Here is a 24,366-nt window from a genome sequence, read left to right as displayed (position 1 = left end):
GCCCAGACCCCAACGGGCCTTTTATCCCCTGATGCAGCCCCTCCCCGGCCCTTCCCGAGGGGCCACGGGGTGGGAGGGGGGTCCTGTGGGGCCGGGCTGGCCGGGCAGGGGTCAGTCTGCAGCGAGGTGTGGCCTTCGAGGAAAGAGCCCTGGGAGTCCTTAACAGGCCTGCTCAGGACACGGGACACCTTATCTCCCTCTCCTTCCCCTGGGGCTGCCTGCTGACCACGGCCCGCTGACCACGGCCCGCTGACCACAGCCTGCTGACCACAGCCCGCTGACCACAGCCCGCTGACCACAGCCTGCTGACCACAGGCTGGACGTGCCACCCCATCCCCACAGCAGGCACGGACCCACAGGGAGGTGCTTTGGGATTATGGAATGTTTTGGGTCGAGAGGGACATTGAAGCCCATCTGGTCCCACCCCCTGCCATGGGCAGGGACACCTTCCACCAGCCCAGGTTGCTCCAAGCCCCATCCAGCCTGGCCTGGGACACTCTCAGGGATGGTGTTAGTGAAGGAGAAGTCACCTGCTCAGCTCCAGGTTTCCAGGAATGCCTGTGTGGGATGTCAGGGCAGGCTGGGGGTGGGAACAGGCTCCTCTGCTCTTTCCATGTGCATCCAGTGTGAACCCTTCACTGCTGGGAATTAAAAGTCTTCCCTGAAGCAGGACCTGTCGTGTCACAGCCAGACCAGCAACACCCGTTTCCACCAGGTCCAGGGCTGGCCAAAGGCTTTGGGCTGGCTCTGGGTGTCCCAGGTGTTTTCCTGGTTTCCAGGCTGCAGGTGAAGCTTTGCTCCCGTGCTCAGAGAGCAAAGAAGGGATGAATGAGGTGTGGGACATCCAGACAAAACCATGGACCCTGCAAGTGCTCCAGGCCAGGTTGGATGGGGCTTGGAGCAGCCTGGTCCAGTGGAAGGTGTCCCTGACCAAGGCAGGGGATTGGAATTGGATGATGTTCATGGTACCTTTCCAGCCCAAACCATTCCATGATTCTGTGATTTTATTCAAACTTTGGGACTGCCTGTGGGGAGTTCAGGTGTCATCCAGACCTCTTGAGACATTCTAGTTACAGATCAATACTGGTCCATTGATCTAAGAAGGTTGGAGAGGGACTTTGGACAAGGGTCTGGGGGGCCAGGACAAGGGGGAATGGCTTCCCACTGCCAGAGGGCAGGGTTAGGTGGGATATTGGGAAGGAATCCTTCCCTGGGAGGGTGGGGAGGCCCTGGCACAGGTTGCCCAGAGAAGCTGTGGCTGCCCCTGGATCCCTGGAAGTGTCCAAGGCCTGATCTGGTGGAAGGTGTCCTTGCCCATGGCAGGGGGTGGAACTGGATGAGCTTTAAAGTCCCTTCCCACCCACCCCAGTCTGAGGCTCTGGGATCTCATCGGAGCTGGCACAGGCCCATCACTGCTCCAGCTGGGGATTCACATCCAGGGTCACCTTTTAGCTCCTCACCACGGGGTCCCATGGGGCTTTATTAATTTTTTCACATTTTCTGATGCTGGCAGAGGCCCCCAGGCCCCTCTCACAGCCCAGGAGCCCCCGGTGTGCCCTGATAACACGGCAGGAGTGGGGGCTGCTGGTGGCAGATAAAGGGATCGAGCGGGTGGCCAGAGCTGCCTCCAGCTCCTCACCCCCAGAGCAGAGTCACGACACACCCTCGGCTCCAAGGAGACCTGGAGGCTTCAGAAGTTGTGTAATTTCATAATGCAGATCTCCAAAGAGTGGGATGGAACATGTGCAGCCCTAAATGTTCCCCCCGTGTGAGCCGGGCAGCGCTGACCAGCAGTGGGGGTGACAATAAACAGCCTTGATGGCCCCTGCATTTATTTCTTCCCTGCAGCCCGAATTCCCTGGCTCTGAAATTAAAAAACCACATCTGGGGCTGTTCTCAGCAATGCACTCACCTCGTCTGTGATGGGAGATTCATTTCCTGCTCTGCAAGGCTGAACTTTAAAAGGGAAGAGATAATGATGCTTTTCTGCTGCACATGAACCAGCAGCAGGGAAAAGCTCAGTGGGGGAGAGCAGGACAACAGGCAGGACAACATCAAACACAGGGGCTGGAGGAAAGTGTTAATGGCAGCTTTAATACTATTTTACAAAATGTGGTTCATAAAAGCTGGTTTTCTGGACTCTGTGGAAAACAGGCAGAGATGTTGAGAAACATCCAGGCCTGGCCCCACACTGACCCATCAGGGTCTGGTTTCACTGGTGAGGGGGCAGGATGGCTTTTCATGGGGTGGTTAATGATGGTCCCAAAGAGCTGAGGGAAGGGGAAAGGGGGAAGGCAGAGGAAAGGGGAGGAAGAGAGGCTGGAGTTGTTTTCATGGAGATAAGCCCCTGGTGCTGCTGGCCTGTATTGATCCCTTTAATGGCTGGTTTTATCCCCACAGCAAGTGTTTAACCTCTCTAATCCCATCGGATGGGCTCAATAGAAGAGCAATAACAGCAGTGAATCAGCCAGTTAATCGGATCAGGGTCACAGCAGAGGCTTGTGGGCTCTGGCTGGGGAGAGCCCGTCCTGGCAACAGCCTTTTACAGCCACTGGGGCTGGAAATTTGTGCATCAGCTTCAGCCAGTCCTGCCCCACTGCTCCCCACTGGCCCATTGGGCTGGGACCAGCCTAGAACTGGTGCCTTGGGTTAACTGGAAGGCCAGAGCTGGTTTCCCCCCACCACACTGCTAATGCAAGGGGGCTCCACAATGGGGGCAAAAGGGGATATCAGGAACCCCTGGAAAAACTGGAGAGAGGCTTTGAACAAGGGCCTAGAGGGACAGGACACAGGGAATGGCTTCCCACTGCCAGAGGGCAGGGATAGATGGGATATTGGGAAGGAATTCCTGGACTGGGAGGCAGGCCCTGGCCCAGGTTGCCCAGAGAAGCTGTGGCTGCCCCTGGATCCCTGGAAGTGTCCAAGGCCAGGTTGGACGGGGCTTGGAGCAACCTGGGCTAGTGGAAGGTGTCCCTGCCCATGGCAGGGGGTGGCACTGGATGGGCTTTGAGGTCCCTGCAACCCAAACCAGCCTGGGATTCCATGAACCCTAAATTTGGGAGCAGAGCAAAGCCAGATGCTCCCAGGCTGTAGGGAAGGGGCAGAGGAGCTGCTCAGCTCAGGATGTGGTCAGTGACAAACCCAGGGAAATTAAACAGCAAGTGGGGCTGAATCAGCACAGTTTGAACAGGTTCCCTGGCTGGGACTGGTTGGTTTCTCACCCGAACATGGAAGCCAAGAATTTCTGAAAATGCAATTTTTTTCCTTAGAAGGGACAGGGAAACTGGGAGACACCATGGACAGGAGAGGTGTGGGGGCTCTGTGGTGGAGGCTGGGGCAGGCTGGGGCTTTACACCACAGAGCTGGATGTCATCACCTCAGGGGGAGTTATCTCACATGGCCCCAGGCACTCTGCTCCCAACACACAGACACTGCAAACCCAATCTCTGCTGCAACAACAAACTCAGTGAAAACCTCACTGCAGGTCAAATTAATCCTCTCTGCCCCTGATGAAGTTCTCTCATTTCAGGATCCAGGTTTAACCCTTGGTACCCTTCAGGTCTGACCCCAAGAGGTGTGGAGCACCCCTTGCTCTGGTGCTCCAGCCTGCATTTTGTGCCATGTGATCATAGAATCATGGAATATCCTCGGCTGGAAGGGGCAGAATCACAGAATCCCAGGATCCCTGAGGCTGGAAAAGCCCTCCCAGCCCATGGATCCCCCCTGTGCCCCATCCCCACCTTGTCCCCCAGCCCAGAGCACTGAGTGCCACGGCCAGGCCTTCCTGGGACACCTCCAGGGCTGGGCACTCCAAACCTCCCTGGGCAGCCCCTGCCAAGGCCTGAACACCCTCTGTATGAAATTCTTCCCAAAAAAGGACCCACAAGGACCATTGTGTCCAACTCCTGGCCCTGCACAAGACCACCCCAAGGATCCCAGCACATGCCTCACTTCTGACACAAACATGTTTTAACTGACTTAGAGCCTTTCACTGGGTTATTTTAATTTTATAGGAAATCTCCTGGGTCTGAAATGTGAGTCCTGGGTGACACTGCTGGGGGTTGGGGGCTGGATGCAGAAAAAATGCCCCAAGGACCTCCTGGGCACAACAGGAGACATGCCCTGACCCTGCTCATCTGTCCCTGTATCCCTGCAAAGGGATCCACCGGGGTGTGCTCAGCCCTAAAGTCAGTGCTGGGGGCTCTGGGGTCCAGTGCTGAGTGGAGTGAAGGCATAAGAGGCACAAGGTCAGACACGAGAGCCAGGGTGTCCAGGGAAAAGCTGGAATTTAATTAGACAGCTTCTGAGTTATCCCTCAGGAAAACCACCCAGAAACAGGCAAAAGAAGCAGTTTTTTCGTTCCAGACAAGCCGCCTCCAGGCTCACTGTGGGCAGGGGTTTTCCTCCCTGGTTTGCTCTTAGCCCTCACTGGGGTTCCATCCCCTCAGCACGGGAGGGACACGGGCTCCTGGCAAGAGGAGCTTCCCCCAGACCCTCAGCCCTGGGGGCTGCAGAGGAGCCCACGGGACATCGGAGGGGACATCGGGGGGGGGACACGGTTGGTGGGGGAAGGAAGGGAGGGCAAGAGCAGCGTTGCTGAGGGAGCCAGGTGGGGTTTCCCGGCCGTGACCAGGTGGCAAACAGCATCAGGGCACAGCATTTACACATGTCGGGGTTTCCCGGCCGTGGCCAGGTGACAAACAGAGTCACAGCACAGCATTTACACCCGTCGGGGCTGCCCGGCTGGGATCAGGTGTCAAACAGCATCACGGCACAGCATTCACACCCGTCGGGGCTGCCCCGGCCCCGCAGCGCTCGGGCTGGGTCCCATTCCCGGCAGGACCCCGAGCTATCGGCCCCGGCCGAGCCCGGCTCCCCTGTATCGCCCTCGGGCAGGGCCGGGCACCCCCGCCCTGCGAGCCCGGCCCGATATCCCCTCCCCGACAGCCCCTCCCGATAGCCCCGCGCCCCCTCCTGCGGCCCGAGATAAACCCAGCGCTGGGACGGGCTGTTTGCTGCGCTGGGGAAATGGGAACGGGGGGGGCTGAGCCCGGCCCTGCTGCCCCCCGAGCACGGACAGACCCACGGATGGACCCCCGTCCTCACATCCAGTCACACCGGTGTGCTGGAATCATGGAATCACACACTGGTTTGGGTTGGGAGGGACCATAAAGCTCATCCAGTGCTGGGAGCAGATTCCTCATTGAGCCCTTCCCTCTCCCCCTCCCCACGGGGGGACCCCCGGGCTCCCGGGGCAGGCTGAGCTGAGTTGTGCTGCAGGAAAAGCATCCCGAGGATGCTCGATTGTAGCTGTGCTGGCAGCACAGAGAGGAGAGCAGGCAAACCCCACAACCAGGCTCCAGTCTCCGTTTTCCCAGGCACGGGTTGGCTCCAAGGGACCCGGCCAGTCCTCCCAGCACCACTCCTGCTGCAGGTCGAGCTGGCCCTGCCTGTCACTGCTCTGCAGAGGATTCCTTTAACCACACAACCCCCCCAAAATCCCCCAGCACTGGCTGGGAACCAGGAGAGCTGTCCCAGCCCTCACAGCCCCGGGATAACAAAGGTTCCCCGTGCACAGGGACGGCTCCAGTGGGACCGAGGGCTTTGCTGAGCTCAGACAAGGACTGTCCTCATCCTGCTTGTGGCCTGGGACCTGCTGGGTCAGGAACACGTTTTGTGGGTCATGTTCTGCCTTTCCAGACTGTCCAGCTGGCAATGGACAGAGCCAGGCCTGTTCCTGTGCTGGGGCTGGTTTAGGAGGGCAGACCTGACCTGCCTCCCCACCTGACCCCAGCCTGGAACCTGTTCCAGCAGCAGAACTGGCTCTGAAGGTGGGGTGGCACTCGGAGCAGCCCCTCTGCAGAGGTTGAACAGCTGTTTGGGGGCTGCCTGCACCCTGCACCTCTCAGATGGGAGAGCAGCCCCTGCCCCAAGCAAGGCACCGAACCCCGACTTTGGGGTCCCGCCTTTGGCAGAGCCTCCACAGCCTGGACAGAGACCCTGGGGCTCATCCCAGCACCTCCATGGTCCCAGGACTTGGGGGTGAATGAGGGACTGGCCCTAAGTTCATCACTCACTCTGCTCAGCTCTGCCCAGCACTGGGTAGGATCAGGGAACCCCAAACCCGGTGTCTCTGTGGGGCTGAGCTGGGACGGGGTCAGGGCACAGCCCACAGACCCCATTACACCCCATCTGAGGGGACACTTGGTTTTGAGCATCCTCTTCAGACACACTGGCAGAAAGGGAGCTCTGAGAGCAGGGTCAGGGTTGGGGTCAGGGTTACATTTAGGTGATCCCACTCCCATGTCCAGGACTCAAGCCTGTTCTCTGCAGTGGGATGTTGAGTCACGGTTAGGATCAGGGTCAGGGTCAGGACTAGGCTTAGGTTTAGGGTTCGAGTTAGAGGGTCTCAATTCCATGCCCAGGACTCAAACTCCTTCTCTGCAGTGGGATGTTTGTAGGCTCTCCCGTCACAAAATTGCATGTGATGAGTTTGCACCAGGCACCTGAGGCAATGGCAGGGGCAGGGGCAATTTTAAGGTCAGGGTAAGGATTAGGGTGAGAGTCAGGGTTAGGGGGTCTCATTTCAAGTTCCAGGCTCAAGCCTGTTTTCTGCAATGGGATGTTGGGTCAGGGTTAGGATCAGGGTTAGGATTAGGGTCAGGGTTAGGGAGTCTCACTTCACTCCCAGCTCCAGGCTCGAGCCCGTTCTCTGCAGTGGGATGTTGGATCAGGGTCAGGATTAGAGTCAGGATTAGGGGGTCTCATTTCACTCCCAGCTCCAGGCTCGAGCCTGTTCTCTGCAGTGGGATGTTGGGTCAGGTTTGGGATCAGGGTCAGGGTCAGAGTTAGGGGGTCTCACTTCGCTCCCAGCCCCAGGCTCGAGCCCGTTCTCTGCAGTGGGATGTTTATGGGCTGTCCCACCCCTCCCTGGGTGTGATGAGTTTGCAGAGGCCGGGGGGGGGCAGTGCTGAGTCACGGTGCGGGGCCCGGGGCTGTGCCGGGGCGATAACGGGAGGCACAAACAGGGGCCGGGGGGCAGCGATAAGGCACCCCCGGCCCCGGGCCCGTGCCCCGTTCTGCTGTGTCAGATTCTGACTCAGCAGATGTTCCTGCTGAGGCGGTGGCAGCCTCGGGAGAGCTGCCAGGTTCCTTTATTGATTATTTATTTTCCCCAGTGGGAAAGGGATGAAATGTCCCAGCTGCTCACACCCTGTCCCTGTCCCAGAGAACAGCTCCGAGGGGATCTGCTCTCCTGGCTCCCCTGCACCCCTCGCCCTGCCCACAGGCAGAGGTCCCTGGGGGAAACTGAGGCACAAAGTGGCTGCACTCCCAAAGTGCCATGAAATGCTCGTGGCAGGCAGGATCCCCCCTCCTGGTGGGTCCCTTCCAACTCAGCACATTCTGTGAGCCTGTGTTTGCTGTGCCATGCTCTGCTCCTGCCCCAGGGGCACAACAAGATAGAATCTTCCTAAGAATTAATAGAATTCCTTTACAATTATTAGAATTCTGTAATTGGAATCTTGGAATCGTGAAACCCCAGAACAGTTTGGGTAGGAAGGGACCTCAAAGCCCATCCAGTGCCACCCCCTGCCATGGGCAGGGACACCTTCCACCAGCCCAGGTTGCTCCAAGCCCCATCCAACCTGGCCTTGGACACTTCCATTCACATTCCAGCTGGATATTGATGCCCAGCCACTTTGGGGGTGGGGGTGTGATGCCCTCTCGATCAACCCAGCCCAGTGCCAGGGGGTGGGTGCTGAGCTGGTTCTGCTCTGGGCAACCTCCTCCCATGCTCCAAACCTGGCCTGTCCCACGGGGATTGAGGAGCTTTTGGGTAACTGTGGTTTGGGATGATCCATGGGGAAAAACAGTTTGTGTTGGGAAGCATGAAGCCATCCAGCCTGAGCTCCTGGGGCACAAGATGTACCCTGGCACCCCTGCCATCCGAGGAACTTGCAGTCCTCAGGAGCCCCTTCCAAACGGGCACCGGGTGAGGATCCAGTGGCACCATCCCTACTCTGGGAAGTGCCTTTCCCTTCCTGTTTGGAATGTGGCAGCTCCCCGGGGCAGCCTCTGTCTTGGTTCATGCCCAGGGGACCACAGACCCTCGGGGGATGCAAAGGGACCGACAGACCCTTGGGATGAGGCAAAAGGACCGACAGACCTTGGGGTGACAGAAAAGGACCAACAGCTCTTGAGACTGACGCAAGTGGCAGCAAACCCGCTTTTTCCAACCTTTCTCCAGGCAGGGACGAACCCGGAGCCGGGGGAAGGTTCCAGCTCCCTCTGGTGTCGGGGAAGCGCCACGGGCGCGGCCGGAGCGGGGCGGGGGGAAAGGGGACACTGAGGCACCCGCGGGGTGCCCGGCGGTACCAGCGCTCCCTGATCCCCTCGGGGACTGGCATTTCCCAGGGAGGTGCTGGGATCTGGCTGCCCCAAACCCATCCCCGGCCCGGGTGTGGGTTTTCCAGCCAGGCTTTGGGTTTGGTGCTAATCCGAGGCTTAATCCAAAGCCATTCCCAGAAATACAACCCAGGTTGGGTGCCACAGCCCAGCTGCTCCCCGGGGCTTTGCACTCCCGTTTGCACACCAGCCAGGGGTGGAAAGCACCTGCACCCAGCACCCCACAAACCCCTGCCCCACAAACCCCTCACTCTGCACTGCCACAGCCACGCTGCCCCAGGGAACCCCCTCCCTCCCTGCCCAGCTCAGTCCCTCTCTGCTCCCAAAGCCAGTTCCCGATTCTGTGCCCCTGTGATTGTGCCAGCCCAGCCCCAGCTCGTGTCCTGCCCCTCTCAGCAGTGACTCTGCCCTGCCCCAGCACGTGCCACGGTGGGAAACTGGGGAGCTGCTGCCTGGTGGCACAAAAGGTGGCTGAGATAAGGCAGTGCCCCAGTTCCCCCCCCCCCAGCATCCAGCACGGGCAGAGCTTGGGAGGAAGAGATGGGGCACAGCAGAAATTCAGGGCAATCAAAAATTAACCCTGACAGTTCCTGCCTCTCAGGGTGGAGGCTGAACTGGAATTGTGCTGGTTTAACTGGTCCTGTCAGATGCTGGTGCCTGAACGGGACTTATTCCTCCTCCTTCCCCTCTGTGTGATGTGGGGGATGGTTGTTAAAGAGTTCCTCAAGGACTAGAGAAGCTTCCCACACATTAAAGTGGGCAGCTTTGAGCAGGTCCAGGTCAGTCCATGGAACAACTGGCCTGACTGATGACTGGGAGGAGATCAGAGCCTTGCAAGCCCCAGTTCTGGAGCTGGAAAGTGGCCAAACAGGGCCCAGGGTCTGGACATGGGTCTGGAGAGACTCATGGTCTGCTCTGGGGTCCGAGGGACTCACGGACACAAGAGGGAACTGAACCAAGGGGGTGAGGGTCGTGTGCTGTCCTGACCATCCCCTGAGGAGGAGGAACAGGGCTGGGGGTGCTGGCCATGCCCACCTGAGCAGGGCTGGTGTGGGAGTGGGCACAGGGCAGGCCCTGCTCTCTGTGCCTGTCCTTTGGCCACCCAGGACCACGTGTGGCCCCAGGGAGTCCAGGCTGGTCACCAGCCAGGCAGACTCGGGCCATTGTGGCTGAGGTGGAGGAGGAGGGTGAGCAGGAGGTGAGGGGTCTGGGGCTGGGTCTGGGTCTGGGTCTGTGCTGGGTCTGGGTCTGGCAGGGTCACCCTCCACAGCTGGGCTGGTGTCCCCAAACAGGGGTTGACAGTAGAAGTGGCTCCTGGGTCTGCGAAGGGACTGCTTTTGGGCTCAGCCAAAGGGGTTGTTTCCCTCTAAATCCCAAGTGTTTTCCTCCCTGGTTTCAATCTGCTTCACCTGGAGCATTTTGCCTGGCTGGGGCTGCACCACCAGCTCTCTGCAAACAACTGTCATTCCACAATTAGCAGGCACTAATTAGGCTGCTGGAGCTTCCACAGGGAACTGCAGCTCAGCCTCCTCACACTGGCTTGTTCAGGCTTGGAATCACAGAATCACAGACTGCTTTGGGTTGGGAGGGACCTTAAAGACGGCCTCATTCCAACCCCCTGCACTGCCAAGGCCACCACTAATCCATGTCCCCAAGTGCCACATCTCAGAGAACCTCTGCCCGAGAGCTCCTGGCAGAGCCTTGCCCAGGGTGGGTCCTCCTGTCCTCCCCCTCAGAGCTCTCCTCAGCCCCCCTCCCTCAGGGACGAGCTCTGGGACACGCTGTGGGAGGCACGGAAATCAGTGAGACAATTAAATTCTCATTAAATCCACGGGAGTCACCCCCGGATCCCAAAGCAGCCTCCGGCTGGGGAGCCCCCGGGCTCTCTGGTGTCCAGAAGCACCGCCGCGGGTTTTCCCCGTGCTCAGACCCCTTCCCAGAGCCCCGCGGGTGGCCAGGCTGGGATGGACAGACCGGGCCGAGCTCCTGGAGCAGCAGCAGCTCCCGTGTCGGTGCTCGGCAGGTTCTCTGAGCCGGCCCGGAGCCACCGGGGAGCCCCGGGGGCAAGTGGGGAGCCCCGAGGGCACCCGCGCGGCCGGGGCCGGGGGTCGCCTCCCCCCCTGAGCGGGGAGATGTGGAGCCGTGATCGATCCCGCAGTGCCCCCTCCCCTTTCCCGTCCCTGCCCAGCCCGGGCCGGGCCCCGCGGGCGCGGAGAGCGGCTCGATGCTTCCCTCTGCCGGGGCTGCGGCGGGACCCGGGGGAGGCTGCGGGGAGCGGGACGGGGATGCGGGATGCCGATGTGGAGTGCGGGATGCAGATGAGGGATGCGGGATGCGGATGTGGAATGCGGGATGCAGATGTGGGATGCGAGATGTGGATGTGGGATGCCGATGTGGAGTGTGGGATGCCGATGTGGAGTGCGGGATGCAGATGTGGGATGCGGGATGCGGATGTGGGATGCGGGATGTGGATGTGGAATGCGAGATGCGGGATGTGGATGTGGGATGCGGGATGCCGATGTAAGGATGCGGGATGCCGATGTGGAGTGCGGGATGCGGATGTGGGATGCGGGATGCGGATGTGGGATGCCGATGTAGGACGCGGGATGTGGGTTGTGGATGCAGGATACCGATGTGGATGCGGGTTGCGGATGCAGGAGATGCGGTTGGGATGCAAATGCAGGTCCGGGGTGCTCCAGTCCCTGTCACCCCCAGAGCCCCCCGGCCTCAGCCTGGCGGTGGGAACTCCCCAGATAACCAAGGAGAGGACACCTCTCCTCTTTGGAGACCACAAATCCATCATGCAGGTTGCCCTGTGCCAAATTCACCCAGAGCCTGGGAAAATACCTGGCTGCAGTCAGTCCATCTGGGTTTATCTCAGCCCCAAGTCCTGATTTAGTGCTTTATTTGGGTACCCAGATCTGACTTCCTCCATCCTTTAATTGAGATCTGACTTCCTCCATCCTTTAATTGATTTCCATCCCACACAAGCGCTGATCACTCCCACTCTTTGTTAATGTTGGATTTTCCTTCCATGCCCCCACAGAGCCCTCGGGCCGGGCGCAGAGGACGGACACACTCGGTGCATTGGTGCCTGCAGGGCAGGAGCAGCAGTGCCTGAGCACCCACAGAGGCAGCAGAGCAGGGCCAGCCCTGGCAGCAGGTCCTGTGTCACCTCTGTAGGGGTGGCTGGAGGTCACATCACCACCCGTGTGTCCATGGCCATCCCCCCCCACCCCGAGCCCGAGAGAAGGCGCTGGGGCAGCTCCAGGGGCTGCAGGAGCTCCGTCCCACCCCAGAACCTCAGGGATGCCCCAGGCAGCTCCCACGGGGGAGTCCCACCCCAAACCACGGCAGTTTGGTACATTTGTCATCCCATTTGTCACTCTGCTGCTCCTGGCTGGAGCCCCACGGGGACCCAGGGAGGGGGTGTATGAAGAGTGTCACCTCTGTGACCCCAATCATGGAATCATTAAAGCTGGAAAAGACCTCCAAGATGGAGAGAGGTTATTTACAGAACAAGGGGGAATGGCTTCCCGCTGCCAGAGGGCAGGGAGAGATGGGATATTGGGAAGGAATTCCTGGCTGTGAGTGTGGGGAGGCCCTGGCCCAGGTTGCCCAGAGAAGCTGTGGCTGCCCCTGGATCCCTGGAAGTGTCCAAGGCCAGGTTGGACGGGGCTTGGAGCAACCTGGGCTGGTGGAAGGTGTCCCTGCCCATGGCAGGGGGTGGCACTGGGTGGGCTTTGAGGTCCCTCCCAACCCAAACCACTCCATGATTCTCTGATTCCAGGATTCCATGATTCCAGGATTCTATGATGTGCCTTTACATTTGTGCCTGGAACCCAGGACAGACCTTTGGCAAACCTGTCTCACGGTGGGTCTCACAGCTTATCCAGTGTGTCTGAGATGATTCATCCAGCAGGAACCCACCTCAGGGACCTCCCTCCCCTGTCAGCTCCTCTGCAACCCACAGACCTGGTCCCTGAAACTGCTGATCTCTGAAAGCTGCTTTTGCTCTACTGGTTAAACTTTAACTCTCCTTTGTGCCCCCAAGAACAACTGTTCTCCCTGATAACCCCTGCCTGGTCCCTGGGATCCCTGCAGCTCTGCTCCCTAATTACTGATGGAAATTGCTGCTCTCCCTGGCACAGGAGCAGTGGATATCCAGCACTCTGCTGCAGCACTGGAGACCTTATTGAGGCATTTATTAATTCTTTTTTTAGCAAAGACAGCAGGCACAGCCTTGTTCTCCACTAGATGTTTTTGCAAGGGGAAAATCAATAGAGGAAATGATGTTTGGTTCGAATATTAATGTGGTGTCATCACTCAGGGTATGGGCATTTCTCCTAATTAATAACATCTTGGGCATGTGATGCACAAAACTGCATCTGGCCATGAAAATGGCACACACAGAGTAGTGGAATCATGGAATGGTTTGGGTTGGGAGTGACCTTAAAGACCATGATGAGAGTTCACACCCCTCAAGTGGAATTTTATTGCCCAAGTCTTTGCATTTGCTCCAGTTGGCACCAGGTGACGAGTTTTTAACGTTGTTCTCATTGCCTTTCTGAGCTGTGGGACCCCAACACCCCCTGTGAGCCTCTGCCCACCCACACGTGCCACCAGGACAGACCCCCCAGCTCTGATCCAGCTCCCACCTCGACTGTGGAGTCACATCTGGCCACGTGCAGCTCTCTGGGGGTCTGATGCTGACCCATTTGGGTTCTGCTCTGCACACAGTGGGGTTCACCAGGGGGGGACCAGCAGCAGGTGGTGGCCATGGGGGTGTGGACAGTGGGAGAAGCATTTTTCCTAAATTTGTGAATGATGCAGGGGCTGGTCACTGTGGTGCTGGATATTGCACAAAACAGGTGGGGCAGCTGCAGGTGTTCAGGGCCCTGGCCCTCAGTGGTGGAGAAAGTGGGAATAAAAGCACCAATTACAACGAAATTTAACCCAAAATCTGTGGGCAAAATCTGCTCAGCCCCAAGGCAACTGCACAATCTGTCCCCAAGTGCTGTTTTATTCCTGCTAATTACTGTTAATGATAACAACGGGCTGTTGTGACTCAGCCCAGTGTTTGAATCCTGTGGGATTGACTTTCTGAGCGACCTCACGTCTCCCAGTCCTCCATGTGTTCTGATTGCAGGAAGATTATCAACACCCAGACATGTCTGTCTGCTACCCCGCTCCCTCATCCCGCTCAAAAAGCCTGGATGCCACTTCCAGCCTCCCCCTGGGAGCTGCAATCAGCCAAAGCCTCAGGAAACACCCTCCCCGTGTCAGCTGGGAATCTGTGATGTACAGAGAGCCGAGGGATTTGTTTGCTCCTCTGTTTGTTTGTTTGCTGGAATTTTATTTTCTTCCAGTGGAAGGTGTCCCTGCCCATGGCAGGGGGTGGAACTGGGTGGGCTTTGAGGTCCCTCCCAAGCCAAAGGATTCCATCCCTGTGGTTGTGTGTCCCCAGCACGAGCCTGGGAGCTGGATATATATATATGTGTGTGTGTAACTGTTCTATCATACAACTATATATAACTCACGGCTACAAAACAACTCTGGAATAGTCAGTTAAGGAAACACAAGCTCAGAGTGGGGCAAAAATGCCTTGGGGGTGGCAAAGAGAGCAAAGAACAAGCATCTGACATGAAAAAATGCATCAGATCTGGGCAATGTCGGTGTTGTGGGCTTGCAGAGCAGGAAAGGAAAGCAAGGTGTAGAAGCACATTATCAAAGGTAAAACAGACACAAAGTGGGCCCCGAGGGAGGCAGAAGAAGCCACAAACACCAACATGATGGCTCCATGTGAAGGACTCCAGGTTTTTGTGGCTCTGTGTATCATCCACCACCAAACAAAGTCACCAAGCTCAGGACCCCAAGGAGCAGGGAAAGGGGGAGAAATTGGGAAGAGTGTGTGTCACAATCTTAATTTATTATTATTATTACTACTTTTTTTTCTGTAGAGAAATATTAATTTAGCTCTTTTTTCTGCAGTAACTGGCTCTGGCCTCACACTGGCTTTTGTGTTGGCTGCTGCCAGTGACACCAACAATTAATTCTTGCCTTTATACACACGGTGCCTTTGCTTTTCTGCTCGTTAATGACTCTGATCATAACAACCCCCGTGGCCCTTGTGGCAGTGGGAGCCACGTGGGACCCCTCAGCCCTCCCTGGTGGGATCTGCCATCCCCAGCAGCACTGAGCCCTCCCTGCAGGATCCCATGGAACACCCCGAGAGGCTTTTTGGGGAGATGGGGGGATCTACACAACCCCAAACACGGTGTCTGTGTGGGACCAGGTCACAGGGAATGGGACAGAGGGCTGAATCCACACACTCCTATCCGAGCTCTCCTTCACACTCTCCTTCTTCCCTCTTTCTTTTTACTCTCCTGTTTCTTTCACCATCAGAAAGAGGGGGCAAAACATGCCCCAATTTCCACCCGGAGGGTGCAGTTGGCCAATTAAACATCGAGAGCTTTGTTTTTTGGACCCTTCTGGCTTTTGCCATCCTTGTTTAACCACGGGCATCTGCGACTCTTCCATGTGGGAGTGGGATGTGACACCTGGTAGGACTGAGTCACTGAACAACAAAGCAGGAGGTTTTGCTGCCAAAGCAGCTGAGATGAGCAGGCAGAGATGCTGGGGAGAGCACGGGGCACGTCAGACGAAGGATGACAGGCTGGTGGCTGAAAATTCTCTCTCAGGAACAAGCTGTCACTGCTCTGACAGTGTTACAACACAGTTCAGTGATCAGCAGTGCCAAAAACAAACCAGATATTAGAAATTCCCAGGCGAGGAGCAGGAAAGAGCCAGGACAGCTCAGGGCATCTGAGACCACCCCGGTCCTCGGGGGAAACACTCATGTGGGGGGAGAGGGGAGCAGAGGAGGGGAAGGGGCAAAGGGGAGAGGGGAAGATCTGCTCAGGGACAGCTCCAGGGTGAGGGGGAGAAGCACGAGGTTCTTTTCTGCCTGACAGGAGGGGGGAGCCGGGGGGTGTCGGGCTCTGCTCCCAGGGAACAAGGGACAGGAGGAGAGGGAACGGCCTCAGGCTGTGCCAGGGGAGGCTCAGGTTGGCCAGGAGGAGGAATTTCCTGCTGGAAAGGGTGGTGAGGCCTTGGCAGGGGCTGCCCAGGGAGGTTTGGAGTGCCCAGCCCTGGAGGTGTCCCAGGAAGGCCTGGCCGTGGCACTCAGTGCTCTGGGCTGGGGGACAAGGTGGGGATGGGGCACAGGGGGGATCCATGGGCTGGGAGGGCTTTTCCAGCCCCAGTGATCCTGGGATTCTGTGATCACTAGAGCGGGTTCTCCCAGAGCCTAAAGTGCTCACACATGAAATTTAGGGAGATTTGTTCCCCAGGCAAGTGGTTCATCACCAAAACATCAGCAATGTGTGATGAGAACAACAAAACAGCCCCAAAGCTGCCCTGGGAGGAGACTCCGAGCCCGTGCTGAGAGTCAGGGCTTTCCTGGGCTCTGGAGGAGCTTTTGGCAGCAATGGCTGTGCTCAGGCACTACAAGGGTCTGCATTGCTCCCCTCAGCACCTGCACTTCTGGTTTGTGTTGGGGATTGCTGTTATTCCTCCTTCTGAGGCAGCAGCATTATTCCTGCACGTCATTTGCTGCCTTTTGAGTTTATTCCATCATTTATTGCAAACCCTGGGTCAGTCCCTGCCTGGCTCTGCTGCCTGGTGTGGGGCCAGCAGAGGAAATGGGGTTTGTTTTGAAGGGCCAAGGCTGAGCAGGGACCTGCTCTTGGAACCAAACACCCAAGTGTCTCCCAGGGAAGAGGTTCTGCTGGGGAAAGAGGCCAGATGAGCTGGTTATAACAAAACAACAAAACGTGACCTCTGCAGAAACAAAGTCTGGCACGAGTGAAACCTCCCTAAACATGGGCAGAAGTTCCTCCCAGGAGCTACCAGGAGCCTTCCTGTTAAAGCTGCCCCCAGGAAGCTGCTGAGCTGAGTGTTTTTAAGGTGTTGCAGTAGGTTTAGAGGCTCTCAGGGCTGGTAAGGTTGATTTTTTAATTATTTTTTTTTGAAGGGAGACTTTTTTGGTTTTACATATATGAGTGTAGTTACGACACAAGGCGGGTACTTCCCAGTTCTCAGATTTCTGTGTCTGCTTCCTCAGGTCTGCAACTGCTTCTTCTGGGGGCTTTTGTGCTATTTTAGTGCTGTAAAGGCTTTGTCTTGCTCCTGTGTTTTGCAAAATCCCTCCTAAAAGGCAGCTGGTTTAGACCCTTGTGCTGTATTGATGAGGAATGGCAGGGAATTTGCTTGTTTGGGTCTTGTTGTTGGCCGTTTGGGTTTTTTGGTTGTTTTGGGGGTTTTTTTTAGTAAATTACGATAAAATTTCTCCCAGGCAGGCAGAGGAGGCCAAGGCATGATGCTGTGAAATGTCTGTTATTGCTCAAGTCAGGCCAGGTTGGATGGGTCTTGGAGCAACCTGGGCTGGTGGAAGGTGTCCCTGCCCATGGCAGGGGGTGGAATGAGCTGAGCTTTAAGATCCCTTCCATCCCAAACCATTGTGGGATTCTGTGATGGTTCAGGTCTCCCCTGGAGAGGGGACCCTCCCCTCAGGTGAGGGTCTCCAAGGTCCCAGACGCAGATAAAACAAAAAAAGAGCTTTCCTGTCTTGCCATACTCCTGAGCACGAGGTGGGGCTCCTGCAGCTCATGGTCCCCCCAAGGTGTCCGTGCATTTACCTGCCCCCTCTGCCCCCTCTCTAGGGACCCCTGAACCACCCCTGTCTTGGTTCAGAGGGTTTGGGGTCTGGCAGCTCCCTCTGGAGCAATGGGGTGGCAAAGGACCCCGGTCTGAGCGGGTCTCACACGGGACCCCCGCTCCCCTCGGGGGTGTGGAGCATTCCCAGGGTGTCCTTCCCGACCTGGTCCCGATGATAACGAGTCTGACCTTGGAGCCCTGCCCGGGGGGAGGCTGCGCTCGTGTCCTTGGGCCCGTGAGCCGCTGGCACATCCCGGCAGTGCCCGGCCCCCGCAGCACCTCCCGAGTGTCCCTGTCCCCACAGCCCCTCCCGAGCTGTGCCCTGTCCCCACAGCCCCGTGTCCAACCCCTCCCGAGCTGTCCCTGTCCCCACAGCCCCCTCCGAACTCTCCCTGTCCCCACAGCCCCTCCCGAGTGTCCCTGTCCCCACAGCTCCGTATCCAGTCCTTCCCGAGTGTCCCCGTCCCCGCAGCCCCTCCCGAGTGTCCCTGTCCCCACAACCCCGTGCCCGGTCCCTCCCGAGCTGTCCCTGTCCCCGCAGCTCCTCCTGAACTGTCCCTGTCCCCGCTGTCCCCGCAGCCCCCTCCGAACTGTCCCTGTCCCCACAGCCCTTCCCGAGTGTCCCTGTCCCCACAGCTCCGTGTCCAACCCCTCCCGAGCTGTCCCTGTCCCCGCAGCCCCTCCCGAGCCGTCCCCGTCCCGGTGCCCCGTGCTGGCAGTGCCATGGCAGCGGGGCGGGTGGTGCCGATGCTGTGGGTGCTGTGGGTGCTGTTGGCAGCCCGGGCGGTGCTGCCGGCGAGGGACCCGCTGCTGAACGTCTGCATGGACGCCAAGCACCACAAGAGCGAGCCCGGCCCCGAGGGGAAGCTGCACGACCAGGTACGAGCTGCTGGGGGCTGTGTGGGGCTGTGTGGGGCTGTGTGGGGCTGTGTGGGGCTGTCCGGGCCCCCCTGCACCCACCTCCCCAGATATCGGGGGCTGCCTTGGGCTCGGCTGCTCCTTGCCCGAGGGAGAAAGCTCACACTGGGTGTGAGACCTGTTTGTTTGCTGCCTTCTTCCAGCAAACGCCCAGGGCAGGGGCAGAGGTGTGAGGAGCTGTCAGCTCAGTGTCACCCCTCTTTAACCAGGACATCTCCCCTTCCCAAAGCTCGGGCACCCCAGAGCAGAGCCAGGGAAAGGACGGAAAGGGAAGACTCTCCTCTGCTCCCTCTTGGTGTTGGAGACTCTCCTTGCTCTGCCCCAGGCCCTCGGCAGAGTTGGGGCCGAGAGCAAGTCAGGGTGCAGGAGAAGGGGTTCGCTCCTGTTCCTCAGGGTGGGACTAATTCCTGACCCCCACCTCCTGCTCTTCCTCCAGGGCTTCAGCCCAGAACACCTCAGTCCAAAGTGCCCAAGGGTTTGCTGGAGGACAGAAAATCCTCTGGCTGCTGGAGGCTCCTTGTTGGGGGCTCTGCAGGGAACCAGCACTCGCAGCATCCTCTGCCCCTGGAGCTCCTGCCCTCCCCGACAGCCTGTCCCTTGCTCTGTCCCAGTGCTCTCCCTGGAAGGACAATGCCTGCTGCACGGCCAACACCAGCTCAGAGGCACACAAGGACCAATCCAACCTGTACAACTTCAACTGGAACCACTGTGGGGTGATGCCAGCCCAGTGCAAGCGCCACTTCATCCAGGACACGTGTTTGTACGAGTGTTCCCCCAACCTGGGGCCCTGGATTGACCAGGTATGATCAGATCATGGACTCATGGAACTGTTTGGGTTGGAAGGGACCTCAAAGCCCACCCAGTCCCACCCCTGCCATGGGCAGGGACACCTTCCACCAGCCCAGGTTGCTCCAAGCCCCGTCCAACCTGGCCTTGGACACTTCCAGGGATCCAGGGGCAGCCACAGCTTCTCTGGGCAACCTGGGCCAGGGCCTCCCCACCCTCCCAGGGAAGGATTCCTTCCAAAAACCTAGGCTGTCCCAACCTTTCCTACTGGGTGGAAAGATTCCAAGGACTTTTCTGGCCACTGCTTAGGCCTGTCTGACTGATGGAAGAGCTTCTGTCAAGGCACATCTCTGTAGGGGCTGAAACACTCCTGAGATCGGTTCTGGAGCCCAGTGGGAAGGGCTGGGGGGGATCTGGGACGGGGCAGATCCTGCCCTTAACTTTCAGGCCCCCTCCCCAGCGTGCCTGGCCCTGTCCCCTCGCAGGCTGACAGCAGCTGGCGTCGGGAGAGGATCCTGCACGTGCCCCTGTGCCAGGAGGACTGTGAGCAGTGGTGGGAGGACTGCAGGGACGCCGTCACCTGCAAGGAGAACTGGCACAAGGGCTGGAACTGGGCAACAGGTTGGTGGGGCTGTGGGGAGCCTCCCCTCGCTCCCCCAGGGGGGTCACTGGCAGGGTCACTGCTGCCAGGACCCCAAATCCCCCTCATGTTCCAGGGTTGCCAAGGAGAAGGTGGCCAAGCCACCCCCTCAGCCCCGGTGTGGCGAGGGGCCGTGGGCAGGGGAAGGGCACCAGGGGAGGGCTGTCCCAGTGCTCACCTCTCCCCCCGTGGTGCTCTGTCCCCAGGCAGGAACCGCTGTCCCTGGGGCTCCATGTGCAGACCCTTCAGTGAGGTGTTCCCCCGGCCCAAGGACCTGTGTGAGAAGATCTGGTCCCACTCCTACAGATACAGCACAGCTCGCAGGGGCAGCGGCCGCTGCATCCAGATGTGGTTTGACCCCGCCCAGGGGAACCCCAACGTGGCTGTGGCCAAGTTCTACTCCTGGAAAAAGAGATCCTCCCCTGCTGGGGTGGAGGACGTGGCTCCTGAGAGTGACCAAGCTGTGCTTGCTCTGCCGTGGTCTGTCCTGGTCCTGCTGCCCCTGGCCCTGCACAGGCTGTGGATCCCATGGATGGGGGTCCCTGGGACTGTTTCCTAAAGGGACATGGCCTGGACTGCTCCAGCTGCCCTGCAAGAGGAGCTGGCACAGGTAACCTGGGTCTGTCTGTCCCAGCTGGTCACACACCCCAGCGAGTGCTCAGTGGGAGCAGCTCCCAGCTGACCAGGGCAGGGATTTCCTTGCCATCCTGGGAAGGGCAAACCAAAATCTCTGCCCTGATGTAGGAGCTCCTGCACATCTGCTCCCACCCCATGGCTGTGCTGGGCTGGCTGAGCTCTGCTGTCAGTGGTTCTTTGGGCTGTGGGGACTCCCTGAAGGGTGGGGTTGGTAATAAAGTTGTGCTCTGGACCAGCCTCGCTGTCCTGATGTGAAATTCTGCTGAGGAGGGGGCAGGTACTGATGGGAAATTCTGCTGAGAAGAGGGCAGTGCCCCGGGGGGGAGGAAGGGGTCAGGTCTGGGTGGTGGGGGGTGTGGGATCTGTGAATGCAGGAGCTTGTCCTGGGGGGGGTAGGAAAGGTCATAAAATAACAAATGGTTTGGGTTGGAAGAGATGTCAAAGCCCATCCAGTGCCACCCCCTGCCATGGGCAGGGACACCTTCCACCGGCCCAGGTTGCTCCAAGCCCTGTCCAACCTGGCCTTGGACACTTCCAGGGATCCAGGGGCAGCCACAGCTTCTCTGGGCAACCTCCCCACCCTCACAGGGAAGAACCCACCTATCCCTGCCCTCTGGCAGTGGGAAGCCATTCCCTGTGTCCTGTCCCTCCATCCCTTGTCCCCAGTCCCTCTCCAGCTCTCCTGGAGCCCCTTCAGGCCCTGCAAGGGGCTCTCAGCTCTCCCTGGCGCCTTCTCTTCTCCAGGTGAACCCCCCCAGCTCTCCCAGCCTGGCTCCAGAGCAGAGGGGCTCCAGCCCTGTGAGCAGCTCCGTGCTGCTGTGCTTATTTGGGGTTTTCCTTCCTCTGAAGCAGAAACAAACCTCCAGCAGAACCTCAGCAGCTTCTGAAAGAAAGGGGGGAGTGGAGCAGAGTAGGAGGCTCTGCCTGAGTGGGGGAAAACACCTCAAACACTGCCCTGCTTGCAAAGCTGTCGGTGGTGGATGGAAAAGGAGAGTCACTGCTTTTGGGGTTGGGTAAAGCTGACACCAGCCTGACTCCTCAGTCCCAAAATCCAACCAGCCTGGGGTGAAGGTGTGACAGGGCTGGTGAAGAACCTGAGAGAGGAACCCACAGGTGATTCCACTGACACCTCATCTAAAGCTGCTGAGCTGGCACAGCCCAGAGACACCTGACTGACAGCCCAGGGCTTTATCCTAGAGAAGCTCAGACCCAGTTTTAATGAGAGGGTCTTCTGACATCCCCTTTCTCAGAGCACCTTCTAAGGACACCCCTCAGGGTCACCCCTCGAGGCTGAGCCAAAGAGATTTGCCCATGGTTGTTGCTCTGGGTGAGTGATATCAATCTCTGCTTAATAACTGGTTTGTTAACTTTGTTATAGTTGCTCCAATATTGCTTAAAAATAGTGCACTATACAGGAGTTGTAGCTGCTATATATTTATTTATTATTATTATTGTGTAGTAAATAATTCTGATTGAGATCTTTCACTCTAATCATGATAAATAATTTATTTACACACATCTATCTGGTTAGCCATCCTTAATCCTGTGAGACAAAGCTGTACAAAGGTTCAATCAGAGCTGCACCACCCTTTGGACGTGAACCACTGACCGAGCCTTGGGCTGGGGTCGGATGCAGCAGCACCCAGACTCCTCCATGGGAAGGAGTTTGGGAAGCCAGGGGGTCCCAGGGGGGGTTGGAGGGTCTGTGAGGGGTCCTGGGGGTCCTTTCAGCCCCTCGTGGCTCAGCAGGAGGGTGTCCCCGATAACCTTTGTCTGCCCGTGGCAGGATTGGGGCAGTGCCAGGGGTGCCCCGCTCAGGCCAAGCCCAGCCTGCAGAGCTTTGTGGTACTTCAAGTATTTTCAGGGGGTTTTAGATCAAAAGCAGATGTTTCCAGAAGCTTTTCTGGCTCACTGTTTTTGTTTTTAAATGCTGCTCGTGATGCAGCCTCTGTCACAGCCGGTCACCAATTCCTTGCATTTACATGAAACAGAGAAGGAGTTTTTCCTTTCCCTCTCTAGGTTTAATATGTTACATTTAATCTAATCTCTCTAAATTTAGTATATTGCCTGCAGAAGCTGAAGGTATCCCAGGACTGAGCAGGGCTTAGGCTCAGAAACAGGGGGTTGTGAGGTTTGCCCTGCCTGCCCCAGGTAGGGGACAGGGAAAGGGAACCCCTGGAGCTGATTCCTGTGACAGAAATGAGGGATGGAGCAGGACAGGAGGGAGAGCTGGAGGGGGGCACTGTGAGCAGAGAGGCAGAACTCTGCAGGTGAGATGAAGAGAAACTGTTTGGTCTCAGCCCTGTCCCGAAAACCTTCCTCCCCACTGGGGTCTCTGACACTGCCCAGGGCTCATGCAGGAATGTTGCATTTCCCGGGGTGTCCATGGGGGCTGTTCCAAGGACAGAGCCAGTGCCACCCAGCAGCACCTCCACTGCCAAAGACCTTCATTCCCTTGGGCTTTTATTTGCTCTTCTTTGTCTGCTTTTTATAACTGGAAGCACTTGACCTCAGCAGGGTGGGCTTGGGAAAACTGAGCTGGAGATGCCTCGTTGCCCCTGGATCCCTGGGAGTGTCCAAGGCCAGGCTGGACGGGGCTTGGAGCAACCTGGGCTGGTGGAAGGTGTCCCTGCCCATGGCACTGGATGTTCCACCCAAAACCATTCCAGGATTCTCTGATCACACCAAGGCAGTGCCTGGGAGGACACAGTTCAGGAAGTCGTTCAGTTTGTTACAGGTGGGATCAAAACAGCAATTTTTTTCCCCAAACCCCACCAATGGAGTGACCGACCAAGAAGAGCACTAGAAAGTACCAGCATAAATCCCCACCTTTGCAGTGGTCCCTGGCACGAGGAGAAAACAGGAGTGATGGTTTCCAGAGAGAAGCAGCAAGAGCATGGGAAGCAAAGGAGTGAGGGATGGGAAGGCAGGAGGTGATTTGCATTCAGAGAGCACAGATTGATGTACGAGCTGCCCTGGTATCCAAATGCTGGGGGAGCACAGAGAGTGATGGATGGTGTGACCAGGAATGGCAGGTTTTATTTTTCAGTTATAAATTATTTTTCCTGGAGTGGCCTAACAGACATCAGCAGCCAAGTAAGAAATCAGAGGAAAAAGGGGAAAAAATACAAAGGTAGCGAAACAGATGGTTTTAAACGAGCAGGGCAGGGTAAGAGCAGAGTGACAATTTCCCTGGGAGCACTTGGAGAGGGGCAGGAGCAGCCCTGGGGCTGCTGGCAGAGATCTTGGAGGATAAACAGCAGATAAATGGGAATGAAAAGCAGCGTGGAGGGAGGTAACCCCAGGACCTGCCACAGGAGGGGTGGAAAAGGGCAGAGAACCAGTCAGGTTAACATTCATTTCCTGAAAAACAGCCACACGGAGAAGGCCACTCTGCCTTCCATTATCCTGCCTCAGTATTCACAATTCCTGGTGTAACTCCTTCCAACCTCCTTCCAGCACTCAGAGGGCACCAAACCCAAGTGGGGGCACCTTCTGGGAGGTAACACAAAGACCCATTAGCAACAAAATAATTAAGGTTCCCCAGGAAATGCAGCACAAGGGCTTCTTTCAGGCACAAGGGGCTTTTGGAGAGGTGCAGAGGTGCCAACCAGGGACATTAGATCGGATTTACTGTCACCCTTCTGGGCTGGTTTGGGTGAGCTGTTGTCCTTCAAGGGGGGCAGCTGGACCACATGGATCCCTCAGGGTCCCTCCTATTCCCACTTTTCACGTTTCCTTTGAAACTTTCACGTTTTATGTTTATTTTCCACCACACCTCATTTGTTCTGTGAGTGTCTGGAGATTCCTCATCCACATCTAGGAGAGCTTCTCCTCCTGGGGTGTGTTGATGTGTTGATCCTCACTAAGAGGGACACAGGGGCCTGAATCACAGAGTCCCACAAGGGTTTGGGTTGGAAGGGACCTCAAAGATCATCTTGTTCCACCCCCTGCCCTGGGCAGGGACACCTTCCACAAGAAGGTTCCTCCACCCCCCTGGTGTAATTTCGGTGTTTGTGAATTCTTGGGTCTTGGGGGAGACCCCCCAACCCTCCTGCCCTTCCTGTGTTTTCATCAGCAGATTGTGTGGGCTGGTGGGATTTCTCAGCTTAAAAAAAAAAAAAATGCTTAAAGATGGGGGATTTTGTTTGTTTTTCATGAACATCCTGGATTTAAGCCAGACTTTGTACCCTGTGAGTCCCATCCAGGCTCAGCCTGGGGACCTGATGAAGAGAGATGTTACTGCAGCAATATTGGGTGTT

General features: G+C 57.5%; 1 protein-coding gene and 1 long non-coding RNA gene across 2 annotated transcripts; both read left to right on the top strand.

Moving 5' to 3' along the window:
- The first annotated feature begins 1,630 nt into the window (after window positions 1-1,630).
- LOC113962478 lies at window positions 1,631-22,000 on the top strand. The gene is made up of 3 exons (XR_003532560.1): window positions 1,631-1,757; window positions 9,605-9,611; window positions 21,987-22,000. It is a non-coding gene; the product is annotated as an uncharacterized LOC113962478 (long non-coding RNA).
- Window positions 17,842-20,339, top strand: LOC113962477 (folate receptor alpha-like). Its single transcript, XM_027673233.1, is given in 5 exon segments — window positions 17,842-18,003; window positions 18,654-18,842; window positions 19,314-19,449; window positions 19,675-19,978; window positions 19,980-20,339. Coding segments are annotated over 5 exon segments (888 nt in total). The 5' UTR covers window positions 17,842-17,847; the 3' UTR covers window positions 20,083-20,339.
- Window positions 22,001-24,366: the final 2,366 nt, after the last annotated feature.

This window comes from Neopelma chrysocephalum, unplaced genomic scaffold (assembly GCF_003984885.1).
Source record: "Neopelma chrysocephalum unplaced genomic scaffold, ASM398488v2 Primary Assembly neopelma1_181002, whole genome shotgun sequence".
NCBI classification, from domain to species: domain Eukaryota; kingdom Metazoa; phylum Chordata; class Aves; order Passeriformes; family Pipridae; genus Neopelma; species Neopelma chrysocephalum.
The sequence above is the reverse complement of the archived record's forward strand: the minus strand, read 5'-3'. Positions and strand labels throughout refer to the sequence as shown.